Raw genomic sequence first — 17,037 nt, forward strand, 5'->3', positions numbered from 1 at the left:
CTTCAGCTGACAAAAAAGTCCGATCACATCACCCCAATTTTGGCTAACCTGCATTGGCTCCCTGTTAGCCTAAGATGTGATTTCAAGGTTCTCTTATACAAAATCATAAATGGACTTTGCCCCTCATATCTTTCAGAGCTTATTTCCCCTTATGTTCCGGCCCGAAGCCTTCGTTCAGAGAGCGCCGGTCTTCTGGTGATCCCAAGAGCCAAGAAGTGTTACGCAGGTTCGAGAGCATTCTCCATTCTCCACTGCCGCTGTGGAATGCTCTTCCCCCTGAGATCCGATCTGCAACCTCAGTGGAAATGTTTAAATCTAACTCACTTCTACTCTATAGCATATGAATAACTTAACCTGTGAAACCCTTTGAGACTCTTTGTGATTAAGGGCTATACAAATAAAAATGACTTGACTTGACTGCTGTATGTACTAAGAGTGTACTACCGTGTTGGGGCTGATTAAGCAACTGATGGATGGAAGTCTTCCGTGCGAGCAAGAAATCAGCGAGTGCCTGCCGTGGAGAGCTGTGCTCCAGCAGCATCGTAGATAATAGGGCCTCCGCAATAGCCTGGTCCGACACTGCCCGACCCCGCAGCAGAGATTTGCTGTCTATAAGAATGGTCGACCTGACCCAAAAAGAAAAAAGAAAAAAAGAAAATGTTGAACTTGGCACATTTATTATATGATAATTAAATGGCAAAAACGTTTTCAGTCTGATGGATTTGGCAAACCTTGCTTTAAATCAGTGTTTCAAAAGTGTGTCGCAGGCCTATTTTCAGTTAGGAATCGACCGCCTATTAGTACAGACGCTCCCCTACTTCCGAACATTCGAGTAACGAAAAACGGTAGGCACGAACATTTTTTACGGATGTTGAAAAATATCCGGGCATTGCTATCAATTAGATTTTGTATTGTGGACCTTTTTCCGAGTACAGGACAGTAACTTTGACGTTTTTTTATTGTTTCATATCACATACATCCATTCAATATGGTTGGTGTAAAGCAGGAGTGTGCAAACTTTTTGCAAAGGGGGCCAGATTTGGTGTGTTAAAAACGTAGGGGGGCCAACCTTGGCGGACGTTTTTTTACATATAACAGCAATTAATTTAAATACATTTCAGCGAGCCGTTTTGTGTTTTACATTTGCTTTTTTATTTTAATTTCAGCTATAGTAAGCATATCTTTTGGTTAATTTGAAACATGCATATCAAAATTCAATATTCACTTAACTTCACTTTTATTTAACACTAACTTTTTTGTAACAGTTGAAGAGAAGTAATTGTACTCTTGGGTGCAAATTACATTTGAAACATAGAAAAAATATCTCACCATGGCAGTATAATATTTACAGAATTTTTAAACACAATAACAGTGAAATTGTAGTATCAACAAGTGCAGGTCTCATTTAAAATATGACAGTAACTATAAATGTTGATTGGCACACCTCTTTTTCCCTCTCGCTTGGCGACCCGGGGACAGGACACGCGGTGGTGATGTGCGCACTAGCGGTGAAGCGCACTTTGTGCGTACCTTACAGTCCAACCCTGCAGGCTTTCAGTCCAGAATAACAAACAAACATAACCCCCCCCTAAATGAAAAATGATGACTTGTTTGCATTAGTGTGATGGGTGAAACTGAGATCTGGAGTGCAGGACAAAGGCCAGGTCTGGCTCAATGGCAGTAGTATTGATGCGCAAGATGTCTTGTAAGTGAGAGTCCGATAGCCGTGTCCTCACATGGCTCTTATTTAAGTTCATAACCGAGTCTTCTCACACAAATACAGTCCATCCGGAAAGTATTCACAGCGATTCACTTTTTCCACATTTTGTTATGTTACAGCCTCATTCCAAATTGTATTAATTTAATCTCTTATCTCAAAATTCTATACAAAATACTCCATTATGACAATGTGAAAAAGTTGTTTTTTTTTACTTTTTTTGAATTTATTAAAAATAGAAAACTAAGAAATCATATTTACATAAGTATTCACAGCCTTTGCTTAATACTTTGTTGATCCACCTTTGGCAGCAAATACAGCCTCAAGTCTTTTTGAATATGATCCCACAAGTTTAGCACACCTATGTTTAGGCAGTTTTGCCCATTCTTCTTTGCAATAAGTCTCAAGCTCAATCAGGTTGGATGGGAGACGTTTGTGCACAGCCATTTTCAGATCTCTCCAGAGATGTTCGATCGAATTCAAGACTGGACTCTGGCTGGGCCACTCCAGGACATTCACGGAGTGGTTCTGAAGCCAATCTTTTGAGATCTTGGCTGTGTGCTTTGGGTCGTTGTCCTGCTGAAAAATGAACCTTCGCCCCAGCCTGAGGTCAAGAGCGCTCTGGAGCAGGTTTTCATCCAGGATATCTCTATATATTGCTGCATTCATTTTTCCTTCTATCCTGACTAGTCTGCCAGTTCCTGGTGCTGAAAAACATCCTCACAGCATGATGCTGCCACCACCATGCTTCACTGTAGGGATGGTATTGGCCTGGTGATGAGCGATGCCTGGTTTCCTCCAAACTGGCATTCACACCAAAGAGTTCAATCTTTGTCTCATCAGACCAGACAATTTTGTTTCTCATGGTCTGAGAGTCATTCAGGTGCTTTTTGGCAAATTCCAGACGGGCTTCCATGGTCCTTTTCCTAAGGAGTGGCTTTCGTCTGGCCACTCTACCATACAGGCCTGATTGATGGGTTGCTGCAGAGATGGTTGTCCTTCTGGAAGGCTCTCCTCTCTCCACAGAGGAACGCTGAAGCTCTGACAGAGTGACCATCCGGTTCTTGGTCACCTCCCTGACAAAGGCCCTTCTTCCCCGATGGCTCAGTTTAAAAGGCCGGCCAGCTCTAGGAAGAGTCCTGGTGGTTCCAAATGTCTTCCATTTACGAAAAATGGAGGCCACTGTGCTCATTGGGACCTTCAAAGCAGCAGAAATTTTTTGGATCCTTCCCCAGATGTGTGCCTCAAGACAATCCTGTCTCGCAGGTCTACAGACAGTTCTTTCTACTTCATGCTTGGTGTTTGTGCTCTGACATGCACACTCACCTGTGGGACCTTATATAGACAGGTGTGTGCCTTTCCAAATCATCTCCAATCAACTGAATTTACTGCAGGTGGACTCCAATTAAGCTGTAGAAAGATCTCAAGGATGATCAGTGGAAAAAAGATGCACCTGAGCTCAATTTTGAGCTTCATGGCAAAGGCTGTGAATACTTATGTAAATGTGATTCCTTAGTTTTCTATTTTTAATAAATTCAAAAAAAGTAAAAAAAAAAAAAAACTTTTTCACATTGTCATAATGGAGTATTTTGTGTAGAATTGTTAGATAAGAGATTAAATTAATACAATTTGGAATGAGGCTGTAACATAACAAAATGTGGAAAAAGTGAAGCGTTGTGAATACTTTCCGAATGCACTGTACGTCGACCCAAACAAGCTTAGCATTTTCTTACCAAATGCTCAAATCTCTGGAAACCTGTCCTTGTTCAGCTGTAGGTAAAAGTTGGCGAGAGTAAGCTGCTGGTGCCGACCCCAGATCTCTGCGTCACACTGCAGCTCAATGACCTCCAGCTGCAAATGGTCTGGAACATCATCTGTGTCCACGGAGAAAGGTGAGGAAAAAAGATTGATCTCCTTCTCGGTTGCTGCAAAGTCCTGAAAGTGTTGTTTAAACTCTTTAGCCAGAGATGAAATATCTGACGCGTACCTCCTAGTTTGCACACTGACATCGCTCTGTGGGAATCTGGCCATGATTTCTTGCAGCGATGGAAAGTGTGCAGTGCTGGGCTGGGTCGACGACAGGTGTTTTTCAAACAGTTGCAGCTTGATTCCAAAGGCCTTGACATGTGAATATAGTTGGCTTATACTGCCTCTGGTCCTTGGAGACTGGTGTTGAGGGCATTAAGATGCTTTGTAATGTCAACTAGAAACCCCAAATCAGCCAGCCAAATAAGGTCACTTAGTTCTCCCATAGGTTGTCCTTTTTCAGCCAAAAACTCACCGATTTCTTGCCTAAGTGAGTAGAAGCGTGACAGTGCAGATTCCCGACTGAGCCCTCTCACGTCATTGTGATAGACAACATCTCCATATTCCGCATGAATCTCGCTGAGAAACTGTTGGAACTGATGGTGGCATAGCGGTCTGGAGCGGATATAGTTAATTGATTTTATCACCGGTCCCATAACATGTTCGTATCAGAGATGTTTAGCACACAGAACTTGCTGATGAATGATGCAATGGCGTTTTACAGTTTTCCCTCCTTCTTCACTTACATTGTTACTTATTATTGTTGCTATTCCGCTTTGTTTGCCAGTCATCGATGGCGCGCCATCCGTAATTGTCACAGAAATTTTATTCCACTGGAATTTCATGTTATCCATGGCAGCGCGAACAGAAGAGAATGAATCTGTTGTTTCTTTTTTGGTTTTTCAGGCTCTGTAGGTCAAGTAGTTCTTCAGTAATATTAATTTCGTTGTCCACTCCTCTCAAAAAAATAAGTAACTGAGCAGTGTCAGATGCGTTTGTGCTTTCGTGGCAAGCTAGTGAGAAAGTCAAACTCCTTTCCTCTGACTCCCAATTGTCTTTTGATGTCCGATGACACCTCCTCAATCATGCGCGCCACAGCGTTATGTGCCAGGCAGACTTTGGCAAACTCTTGCTGCTTCTCAGGACAGATATTTTTTACCATTGTCATCACACAGTCTACCCCCCCAGGCCGGACTTTGGACATGTCTGGTGTAAAGTGTAAAGAAGAGGTGAGCCGTTTCATTTGAAATAAAAGTGGAAAAAGAAAGCGTGATGTGGTAGAGAAAATTGTTGGATCGCTTTTTTTCAGCCACTTTCTACCACGGAGGAGGAAGTAGCCTATCTCTTGAAGCCCATCTTCCACAAGTTAAACTTCACTTTATCTTTATAGAGCATATTATTTTTCAGTACAAAACAATACAGATTACTTATACAAGCCTTAAACATACTTAAATAAACCTTAAACATACTTATATAATCTGGCCCGCCAAAATTCTGTTGACCTATTTTTTCAGTGGGTCACAAGCCAAAAATAACTGAGAATCCCTTGGACTCTGAGAAAAAAGATTTTGATAATGCCTTGCAAATGTGAGTTGACACCTGCCATTTCACACCACAAAAAAAGACGGGTAAATACGGGTAAGTTTGTTTACACATGTTCAGCATGGCGAAACCCACACACTGTAGTCAGTTGATAATGGTCAACGGGGACCCGAATCCCCTGCGATATTCGAACCCCCCCTTTTTGACATCCACTCTGCACCAACAGTTGACCATTAATAATGGATTGTGGCTAAGTGGGTGCTGTTCATTTTAGGCAAGAAAAAATAAACGGGAAAAAGTCCGGCACATATGACACAAATTTGCTTTCTCAACGCCTGTCTTTGGCAACATGCAATCAGGGATAATGGATCGCAGGCGCGCAAGTTTAGGTAACCTTTTGGTGGACAACACAACAGCAGCCAGGCCCAACAAAATAATTGCTTTTTTTGCTTTGCCTTTTTTATTGCATTTGAAGCATTTTGAATTTTATTAAGGGAGGAGAGGCATCGCAGTGGTTAGCGCGTGCGTGGCACAATTCTGAGGTCATGGATCCAGCTACCACCCTTCCTGTGAGGAGTTTGCATGTTCTCTCCGTGCTTGCGTGGGTTTCCTCCAGGCACTCCGGTTTCCTCCCACATTCCAAAAACATGCATGGCAGGTTAATTTGCCGGTCCAAATTGTCTCTAGGTGTGACTGAGCGAGTGAGTTGTCTATCTCTGTGTACCCTGCGACTGGCTGGCAAAAAGTTCAGGGTGTCCCCTGCCCACTGCCCAGAGATAGCTGGGATGGGCTCCAGCACCCCCGCGAACCTATTAGGATAAGCGGTGCAGATAATGGATGGGTGGATGGATTTCATTGATGTCCTTTTGTATTCAACACCATACGTTACCGGTAAAAATCGCCTAGAATAAAAGTAAATTGAATGCTGTTCTTTAACCGTTTGGAGAATATGGAAGGTATTGGTCTCTTTGAAAGGTAACACTCTCAGGTTTTGTCACTGCAAGAGCTACTAACAATGAGTAATCCAAGTTGGAACACACAGAAACAAAAGGTTTTTATTTTCGCCCCAATTTGGCCTGCAAATGGGTGTAGCATGGGCATTTTAGCTGGTAAATACTGTAGCATTGAGCCTTACCTGGTTCCTGGCCAAATTTAATCACAGTCTGAAAATACAAACATTTTATTCTAAACATTTTTTTCTAAAGGTATGTCAAAGTGTTTCCAAAAGTGGCCGTTTGGAGACAACCAGTTTGCAGCCCTATAACCTCTGGAACCGTACATTTTACTTTAGACGTCATTTAAACATTTTGAAAGAATTGTAAATGTTTGACGTCTCTTTCCAGAAGTCAATCACTGATTGTGGACTTGTAATAATAGTTTGAAAAATGGATTCTGAGTTTGTATACAGGTCTGATTTGAATATACACCCGAAAAGTGGCCTAAATTTATGTTGGGAATTTTGTAGGCTAACCAGTGTGTCACTATTAGCTGAAGATTTCTGAAGCCAGAGTTGGTCATATGAATGCACCATTTATCTCAATACATGCATCCATATGCTGTGGCAGGCTAAGGACAGTGAAGGATAGTGAAAAAAAAGCTTACAATTGGCTAAGAGTGGTCAAATTGCTAACGGCTATATCATAAAACATCTGAGGAGTCTGTTTATTTTTAAAGGGGTGTTATGGAGCCAAACAACAATGATCGTCAAATGAATCTGGAACTTTTCCCTGACCATCTTTGCAGGGAACCGTTTCACGAGTGGAATATTACATGACTTTTGAGTGAGTTATACCGGCTTCATAGTTTTTGGGTATCTTGTTATCTTGTAATGGTCCGAGAGTGGTGTCAATCAAAAGGTCAAAGGCTATTGGAAACGATCTCACTAGTTTTTTTTTTTTACTTTTAAAAAGGAAATTTTGGGGCGAAACAGGTGTATTACAACAAGGAACATCAAACGATGCACAAATGCTTTAAAGTCGATTTTTTTTTTTTTTTAATCTGTCGGCAGTATAGTGCGTTTTGGAATAAATAAGTTACACAGTTTTACTGGACTCTCGCGAATGTAACTGGACAATCTTATATCCTGAATACCAGGGGACATTATTAGTGAGGGATCCCAGGTATAGAGTTTTCGGGTACCTTGTTTATGACTGAACGTCAATTGAATCCCAAAAGTTTAAGCTTTCCAATGATATGTGGCATGACATTTTAGTGTTGGGTGACATAAAGACACATGTTTGTTTGTCAACAGTTAAATGAAATGTTAGTTTACAGACGCTCCCTTACTTACGACCATTCGCCTTACGAAAAAAATGTTTATTTTTTAGTACAAAACAATGCAGGTTACTTATACAAGCCTTAAACATACTTATATAAACCCAAAACATGCATTTCATACAAAATATAGCACTGATGCAAATTACAAACAAATTCAACTTACGAACCATCATCCGGAACCTCTCATTCATAAGTGAGGCAGTGTCTGTATTCTTTTATCTCGAGTTTAAACTGCCTTTGACTCAATAAACTTGAGAAGCGGAAATGTTTTCTTGATTTGGTTCGCAGCTTGAAATTAGGCTGGGATGATGGATCCTCAAGGCATAACAGTTGAGAACAACTGCTCAAAATAATTCAAATAGTTACTAAAGTGGTACCACTTTATACAAGCACCTCCAAAACACGAGAATTTGGGTACACAAATTTTATTTGCAACAAAAATCATGCTCGCTATACAAAAGGAAAATCCAGTTCACGAGCAGTCCGAGTGAATACAACTAGAGACCGCTCATCACTCGTGATTGCATCAGTTCGTATGTGCATGCAAACTACCACATGCAAGAAAATAATTAAACAAAAAAATCTGCTGTAAAATGTTTTTTGTGTGTACATTTTTTTTTTTAAATTAAAGTAACTTTAATTACCAGTAAGTGCTTATGAATCATTAGCAGTCTCTCAATCTGATACTTCTCAACATCCGCCAATTGCTCTCCTTAAATAATAATAGCAAATCTTCTTTATTAAGCAATAATAAACTCCATATGTATTATTTATACATATATGGAAATGGATATATGCGGGTCAGATGTGTAGACATTTCGTTCTGTATACGTGTGTACAAGAATGACAAATAAAATAGATCTATCTAAATCATACAAGCACAATGCGGCACCTATTTACACACAGAAAGACAGACTATGTAGAATACCGCAACTATATTAGCAATCTACGATGAGGTTGTAGTGTGCTACCAGTGACCAAGATGATCCAGATTAGAGCTAATGAGATCGTGTCTTAATCGTTTTAATGATTTAAAAAGAAAAAAAATCGGGGCGGGGGAAATTCACTCGTTACACAAGCAATTAGAGCTGAGAGCACATTCCTGGAACGCATAAAGCTCGTGTTAAGAGTTACCGCTGCAATTCAATTACAAATATATCAGTTACAATAACACTTAAGAAAAGTAGTGAGTACAGTACCTGAAGTGACCAGTGGTGGCGACATGGCGGACAAGAATAGGGAAGCGGGCCAGAGCAGGACTGTAATGACCCGCAGTGGCCGTTTCTAACTGGAGCAGATGGTGCAGACGGCAACACATCAGGTAGAGTTGTGTTGCCTGAAGGTACTGATAAGCCTCCATGGCACTCCAGATGCGCTCGGGAATCTCCAAGAGGAGCTTGATCTGTGATGCCATAGTGTAGAACTTGTCCTGCCACTGCCTCTATTGGACAATAATAAAAATATGGATTTGCAGTCACAGATTGTGAGGTTTGGTATTTCACCTGCGGATGACTAGAATAGATTAACTTATTCTGTGTCATTACGTATAAATACGTTTTCAGAAGCATTGTCCCCGAGTGCCAAAACGTAAAAATAAGCTATTTTTTTACTTTTGAAAAGGCTTTCTAACAAGAGAGCCAACTGTGGTCATTGTGATTGCTGTTTACGTTCCACCAGATGCTAACGTTAGCATAGCACTAAATCTCCTGCTTGCTGCTATCAATAAACAGCAGCTTGCACATCCCAACTGTACTTCCCAAATTCATTTAATACGTCGACTGTGCAACCAGGGGGGGAAAAAAAACCCTGGACCGTGTGTACAGTAACATCAAACATGTGTACAGACCTTTCCCCCTCCCAAATCTAGCTGGACCCGACCATATCTGTCTGTTCCTCACCCCATCCGGAGGAAAACAAAGCCTGCAACATGGAAAATACAAACACGACCTGAAGGAGCTCACTCTAAGCTGCAGGACTGTTTTCATCGGACTTGGTGGGAGGTATTTGTACATCATGACCTCCAGGAATACACTGTATTATCTTACATTAGGCACTGTATGGAAAACGTCACAGTAAATAAAAAAATCAGGGTCTACCCAAACCAAAAACCCTGGATGCCCAGCGGGGTGCGCACCCACCTCAAACACCGCAACACCGCCTTCAGGTCTAGAGACAAGGCTCTTTACAGCATGGCCAGGGCTGACCTGAAGAGAGGCATTAAGGATGCAAAGGCAGCCTACATGAGGAGGATCGAGCACTTCTTTGCTGGAAATTACTCTAAGAGGATGTGGCAGGGTCTACAACACATCACAAACTACAGCGGAAACAACCATGCAACTGTTGGGGCTGATGCTTAACCAGTTCTTTGCCCGCTTTAAAGCTGGAAGGCCACCAACAGTCACACCACACCCACCAACAACACACCGACACTTAAGGAGCATGAAGTGAGGCGTGTGCTGAAAACTGTAAACCCTAGAAAGGCAGCTGGCCCAGATGGAGTACCAGGGAGTGTACTCAGGGACTGTGCCGAATTGCTGGCTGTGGTCTTCACCACCATCTTCAACCAGTCCCCGTCACAGGCTACCGTCCCACCCTGCTTCAAAACCTCGACCATCATTCCCATTCCCAAGAAGTCAGCAGTGGAAAGCCTCAAGACTACAGGCATGTGGCACTCACGTCTGTGGTCATGAAGTGCTTTGAAGGGTTGGTGTCCCAGCACATCAAGGACTCCCTACCACCCACACTGGACCCCCGCCAGTTTGCCTTTAGGGCAAACCACTCCATTGATGACGCCATAAACACCGCACTTCACACGGCGCTGAACCAACTGGACCACCCGGGGAGCTGCGTCAGAATGGTCTTTCTGGACTTCAGCTTAGCCTTCAATACCATTATCCCGGAGATCCTGGTGGAGAGACTCACTCACTTAGGACTCGCTTCCTCTATCTGCCACTGGATAATGGACTTCCTCTCTAACCGCCCACAGTCCGTGAAACTCTGCAACCATCTCTCTCCCACCCCAACACTGAGCACCGGCTCCCCCCAAGGATGTGTACTGAGCCCTCCGCTTTTCAGATTCCGATTCAGATCTACTTTATTGTCATTCTAGTACACGTGTATACAGAACGAAATGTCGATACATCTGACCCGCACAGTTTCCTTGAATGTACAGATATAAGTAAAAGTTGTATTGTATTATGGCTACGTATAGTATTTTACCATAGTGCCGATAGTGCAAGAGGAGTAGCTAACCAGATGTGCAAAATGGGCAGTCAGGTTAACAAGTCAGGTAAACAGTAACATTAACACTGTAACAATAACGCTGTAAGTACAATAGTGCAGAGAGCAGATGTGCAAGGAGTGGCAAGCTATAAAGAACTGCCAGTAGTGCAAAAAGTCAGATTAGCAGCCGTTTAGATTTAGGTTAACTATATGTTAGATTGACCATTTAACAGTCCAATGGCCAGGGGGACTAGACTACTGCGGAACCTGGTGGTCCTGCACCGCACACTGCAGTACCTCTTCCCAGAGGCTAGCAGAGTGAACAGTCCATGATGGGGGTGAGAGGGGTCCCCGATAATGTTCTTAGCATGGGATAGGCAGCGCTTCTGGCCAATGTCCTGAATGGAGGGAAGTGTAGTCCCGATTATTTTCTCTGCTGTCCTCGTTACCCTCCTCACACTACCCCAGTCGGTAGCGCTGCAGCCTCCACACCACACAGAGATACAGCTGGTCAGGATACTCTCTATGGTGCCCCTGTAGAATGCGATGAGGGAAGGTCGGGGCAGGTGGGCTCTCCTCATCCTCCGCAGGAAGTACAGGCGCTGCTGTGCCCTCTTAACCAGTGATGCAGTGTTCACGGACCAGGTGAGTTTGTTTGTAATGTGCACCCCTAGGAACATGATACTGCTGACAACCTCCACAGCCTTGTTGATGCAAAGTGGGGCATGGTTGGTTTCACCCTCTACACCTCCGACTGCTCACCGACCCACCTCACAAACACAATTGTAAAGTTCGTCAACGATACTATCATGATTGACCTATCTCTGAAGGGGATGAGGTGGAGTTACTGACAACGTGGTGTTCGAAAAACCACCTCATATTGAAGACCAAAAAAACAAAACTCATACAGGAGGAAAGGCAGGAACCCAGCACCACTCATTATAAACTGAGACTGTGTAGAGACAGTCCACTCTTTCAAATTCCTGGGTCTGCACATCTCCGATGACCTCTCCTGGTCTTTGCTACTTTTTCTCTTTATTTTGTGTATGTGTTTGTCTTGCTGTCGGTCACCCCTCGCGAGGGATATGACCAGGGTAGATAGATAGATAGCACTGATACATTTATTCTGTTTTTAAGGAGCTGCTCGAAATTTTGAACTTTTTGGTCCCTGCCACTATCTCCTGGCTTATGTTGTCTCAGTCAGCTCGTTCATGATGCACATGCAAGAACGAGCATTTCTTAGATGTGCTTGAATAAACTTTTGCTTTTTCATCTTTCTTTTAGGTTGCCGTCTGGACTTGAGGCAAACCTTTTCTTACTTTCACAATTTTCTTGGTACACTTAACAAAAAAAACAACAAAAAAAACGTGTGAATGTATTTGACCCCCGCACCAGTCATTCCTACGACGGTACTTAATGTGTTCCACCTGGACATATTTGCATAAAGTATGATGAAAGCAAATAAGCACAGTAGAAAATAAAGAACAAGGGCGCTTTGAACTCAGTTGGGCATTGTTAACACACACACTTGATAGATTCTTTTTCTTATTTTCAACTTTTTAAACAGTGTTTCTCAAATGGTGGGTTGGGACCCAAAAGTCTTGAGTGGGTCACGGGCCTTTGCCTTACAAAATGATACCAAGATTGGAACTAAATAACGGAGTCTTTGAAATCATTAACACTAAATGGCAATAATTCCATTCAACTTAACACTAAATGGAGATAATTCCATTCAAATGTGAGTGGCCATTTCACACTACAGAAAAAGACAGGTCAAGTTTGTTTACAAATGTCGAACATAGCCATACTTGGATAAAGCGGAGAATATATGAAATACTGATTTTATTATCTTAATGATACCTTTTTACCTTCCACCTTAAATATTGGATACCTCCAGAAGAGATCACTCAGGATGCCACTTTGTTGTTTAAACTAATATACCTCACTGTTGTTCGTTGTTTTGAGTATTTTGCAATGTTTAAATCTGTCACTATAGATCAATCATATTGCTGTTCTTTGATTTTCCACAGCCTTTAAAGGCGGATCTGCTTTTGTAACCTTGGATATTTTATAAAACGTAAGAGCTTTGGAACAGGTTGGAATTTCTTATCTGAAGTTTAGGTTCTCTCCCCTATTCTCGTTATATTGAATGTCTACCAAACTTTAAACACAATTAGGCACTTTTTATATTTTGTGCACTTGTTGTTGAATACTGTGTCGCCACATATCAATGGTAATTAAATTTAGGCAAGAAATCCCCAGAAACAAAGTACTCCATGAGTCTGCAATAGGCTTGGAAAAGTATTTCATATAAAGAATTCGAATTTGAATTTACTTTTACTGTCATTTTTTGTAACCATGTACACAGAACGAAATGTCGATACACTTGACCCTTACAGTTAAACTGTAGCGAGCCGATGCAGCTGCAGCCAAACAGGGCGCCGCCATTTTACACCCAACTTCTATGTTGGAAGTAATTAGGTGACCAAACCCCCCAATTCCAACCCTTAATGCCGAGCGCCAAGCAGGGAGGCAATGAGTACCAATGTTGTAAGTCATAGGTATGACTCGGCCGAGGCTTGAACCAGCGACCTCCTACACTTGATCTTAGCCAAAAGGCCGAGAAGCATTTACCAGGATATGACAGCCAATATTGATACACTTTTAAAGGCAAAAGATGCCTAGCTTCATGAGCCAGCAGCAGGAAGTAAACCGCAGGAGTGCACTTAAAGGGAGGGAGAGAGGGTGGGATCATACGACATTTATTTGCGCCAATCATTAAAAATTACATTACATAACAGCTGTGTTTTTTCAGTAACAGTGTAATCTAGTCATTTTTTTTACCAATATACATCTGGTTCCCTTCAAGCTGCTATCGGTTAGTTGGTGTGTAAAAGGGAAACGTGTGAAGCACATTGTAAACCGCTTTGGGAGGTCTTGAAAAGCGTTATATAAATGCAGACCATTCACATTTAGATGCCTTTTTTCTACTCTCATCTGTATTTCCTGTGGGTTTTTTTTTCAGTGGTAATGTGTTTACATAAAAATGAAAATAAAAAAATGAACTGGCAACCATAAGGGTGTCCCCTTCCCACTGCCGGAAGACGGCTGGGATGGGCTCCCTACTGAGGATAATGGATGGATGCATGAAAATTTTATTTTTTAATCTCTCTTTTTCTTTTGTTATTTTTTTCTTTGGGTTCTTCAGTTTCTACCTATTTTTACATTCTATTGATTAAACCTCACTTACATTGTTTAGTGTTTATTGTTATTTTATTATATTGCTGTTTATTTATTGATAAATATAACCAGGTTCTGTAACAGAACGGTTCTTCTCCATTTAACTGACTTGAATACTGCACAGACAATTTTAAATTCTTTGACTTACACAAACTTCCTTTTAAAGGAACACAAACTGTTACTTTCCCTGATAACTAGTTACTTTTACGATAGAGTATTTCGCTTACTCTTTGGAAGAAATAGTGAGTAAATATAACCGATTACTTTTTTTAAAGTAATGCGCCCAACACTGGTTACCAATATCAAGCAATCACTGTCTTATCCCCCAAAATATGTGATCACTTTTTAAAAAAATATCGAGGCAGACAGAAAATAATTGAAAAGCACTGGTGTATACTGTACGGTCCTAACTGAAAAGGTTTTCTATAGCGGAGAAACAAAGAAAAGGTAGCTGCGTTTACCTCCGGACTGCAGCTGTTGACGCAGTCTTTGGCTTTTTTATGGCGGTGACAGTACTGGTCCAAATCTTGAATGGACTTGACAACACTCTCCGAGCTCTGCCTCATCTCGCAGATTGTGTCGGCGGCGTCTATTAGGTCGCGGTAGCGCTCGCCCACCATTTGTCTTAATTCCTCCTTCTTGTGCTCGATTTCCCCGCGGACTTTCCGCCCCATGTCACGGATGTCCTCGGTGCTGTAGCACTCGAACAGGACCACCGGGTCCTTGATTTCAGATAACCTGAGAGACGACGCTGGTTCATTTGTCATCGTTTCCTAAATAAGTAAGTAAGAGAAAACCTGTCCCGGAAAAGTTATGAACGAAATATCCTGTTAATATGAGATATCCGGTTAATACGTCAACAAATGAGGAAAGTTCTTCTTCGGGGTTGAGATATCCGGTAGATTAGACACGCCAAGTCAGTTGCTGCCCTCCAATGGTCAAATCATTTAATCACCTACATCAGAATAAGGCAGGGTGTCCTAATTTTTTAGAAAGCGGGCCAGATTTGGTCAAGTGAATATGTGTGAGCTTAGACTATTCAACCTGGCATTCTTTGAACAGTTTTTAATAAATCCAACCTCCATGAAAGGTTTGCAGTGCTTGGCAATCAGAGTCGCAACATCGTAACTTGCCTTCGTAGAATTTTCATTTGACTCGCAGGGTCTCGTGAAAAAGCGCTGCTCTGCCGTTAGATGCCGCCTCCAGTTTCTTCACCTTTTCACAGTGTTCGTTTCCAGTAAGCTTTTTGTTGTCAGCATGTTTTGTCTGGCAGTGCCTCTTGTTATTATATTCATTTAAAACAGCCACAGTCTCTAGGCCAGGGGTCAGCAACCTTTTCGGTGTGGAGTGCCACTTTCAAATTTTCTTATAAATCAGTGTGCCACACCAGAATCAATGACTCGCACAATTTTTTTTGTATCCAACAAAGCTGTAATTTAACACATGTCCGATATACAAAAAAGATATATATTGAAATCGTATAACTGACCAATTTATCTTCTACTATTTTTGTTCATCAATAAACTAAAAAATGGATGTGAGCAACATGTGGAAAAGCCTGTAGCGATCCATGACTTCAACTTTTTACCACAAGAATTGACCAGAATGGACCATTCTTCATCAACAATGAACTACAATCAAAAACAAGTGATATGGACAGCTACCATACCATTTATCAAAGAAACCTTATTGCAGAAAATATCAAAACTTGAAATTACAGCAGCACGGTAGAAGGCTACTAGAAAATAAGGGCAACAGAAATAACATCTGATTTGGTCGCAGATAAAAATGGTTTCCCGTGCTTTGCTATGCAGTGAGCAATGTGATAACTTGCTTCAGTGGTGGTGTTTTTAGCAGTGATAAAGGTTTACAGAGTCTGTGTTTGTTGGCTGTACCTGGACACAGCGCGTTTTAATGTATCCACCTTGTCAGACTTATCCTTGAATTCATGCTCATGTTTCGTCTCGTAATGACGTTTAACACTTGAAGTGCGACGTACAACGCTCTCGAGGTATAATGCACTAACAGCACGGTAATTTTTTTTTTGCACAAAGCCCCAGTCATTTGTCCAGGCTGGCTGAAAAGAACAAGATTTTTTCGCTGGAAGAGCCGTCATGATTCATTCATTTATCGCGCGCCGGTGTTCCTGTGGCTGCGTTAAAACACGGATCTTTCCTCCTCTGCGAGGTGCGGCACAGACACGCACGCACTCACACACGAAGCAGAGGATGAGGGGCGCTACCGTAAACCCAGTGCACAACTGAAAATGTCTAAATTTCAGGTAAAATGCGCTTTAAAAAACCCATTGTTATTTGTATTATTTTGCCATGCGCTTGCGTGCCACTGGTTAACCCCTCGCGTGCCACTGCTGGCATGCGTGTCATAGGTTGCCGACCACTGCTCTAGGCAAATTGGGCAGACGCAGTTGTTTCCCTTTTGTTATTTACAGCCGCCATGTCGGAGATGGGGTGGGCTAAAATTCTCACAGAAAGCAAACGGAAAGGTGACCAAAGGGGGCTACTGCGATCAACTGGTGAAATGGTGAATTTTACTTTCGTGCATATGTATATATATATATATATATATATATATATATATATATATATATATATACTGGACTGTCTCAGAAAATTAGAATATTGTGATAAAGTTCTTTATTTTCTGTAATGCAATTAAAAAAACAAAAATATCATACATTCTTGATTCATTACACATCAACTGAACTAATTCAAGCCTTTTATTATTTTAATATTGCTGAATTTGGCTTACAGCTTAAGAAAACTCAAAAATCCTATCTCAAAATATTAGAATATCATGAAAAAGTATACAAGTAGGCTATTCAACTAATCACCTGAATCATCTAATTAACTCGAAACACCTTGCGAGGGTTTCCTGAGCCTTAAAAACACTCAGCTTGGTTCAGTAAACTAAATCACAAGTATGGGGAAGACTGCTGATCTGTCTGCTGTCCAGAGGACCATCATTGATACCCTCCATCAGGAGGGTAAGACACAAAAAGAAATTTCTCAAAGAGCAGGCTGTTCACAGAGTGCAGTTTCAAAGCATATCCACAAAAAGTCTGTTGGAAGTGAAAAATGTGGCCGGAAACGCTGCACAACCAAAAGAGATGACCGCAGCCTTAACAAAATTGTGAAGAAGAGCCGCTTCCAGAATTTGGGGGAGCTTCAAAGATAGTGGGCTGAAGCTGGAGTCCAGGTAACAAAAGCCACACT

At 41.7% G+C, this 17,037-nt stretch overlaps 1 protein-coding gene across 4 annotated transcripts in view; it reads right to left on the bottom strand.

Moving 5' to 3' along the window:
- Positions 1 to 14,677, bottom strand: part of cog1 (component of oligomeric golgi complex 1) — a 70,058-nt gene extending 55,381 nt beyond the window's left edge. For all 4 annotated transcript variants that reach the window (XR_015849923.1, XM_088330387.1, XM_088330303.1 and 1 more), the window contains exons 1-3: positions 14,266 to 14,677; positions 8,542 to 8,783; positions 445 to 626 (exon numbers count right to left, since the gene is read on the bottom strand). Coding sequence is in view for 3 of the 4 variants with exons in the window: in XM_088330387.1 (XP_088186513.1) it covers positions 445 to 626; positions 8,542 to 8,783; positions 14,266 to 14,571 (730 nt within the window). In the remaining variant the exon portion in view is untranslated. The remainder of the gene's footprint in view (positions 1 to 444; positions 627 to 8,541; positions 8,784 to 14,265) is intronic.
- Between the last annotated feature and the right edge of the window lie 2,360 nt (positions 14,678 to 17,037).

This window comes from Urocampus carinirostris, chromosome 1, assembly GCF_059441175.1.
Source record: "Urocampus carinirostris isolate Australia breed hairy pipefish chromosome 1, RoL_Ucar_1.0, whole genome shotgun sequence".
In the NCBI taxonomy this organism is placed as follows: Eukaryota; Metazoa; Chordata; class Actinopteri; order Syngnathiformes; family Syngnathidae; genus Urocampus; species Urocampus carinirostris.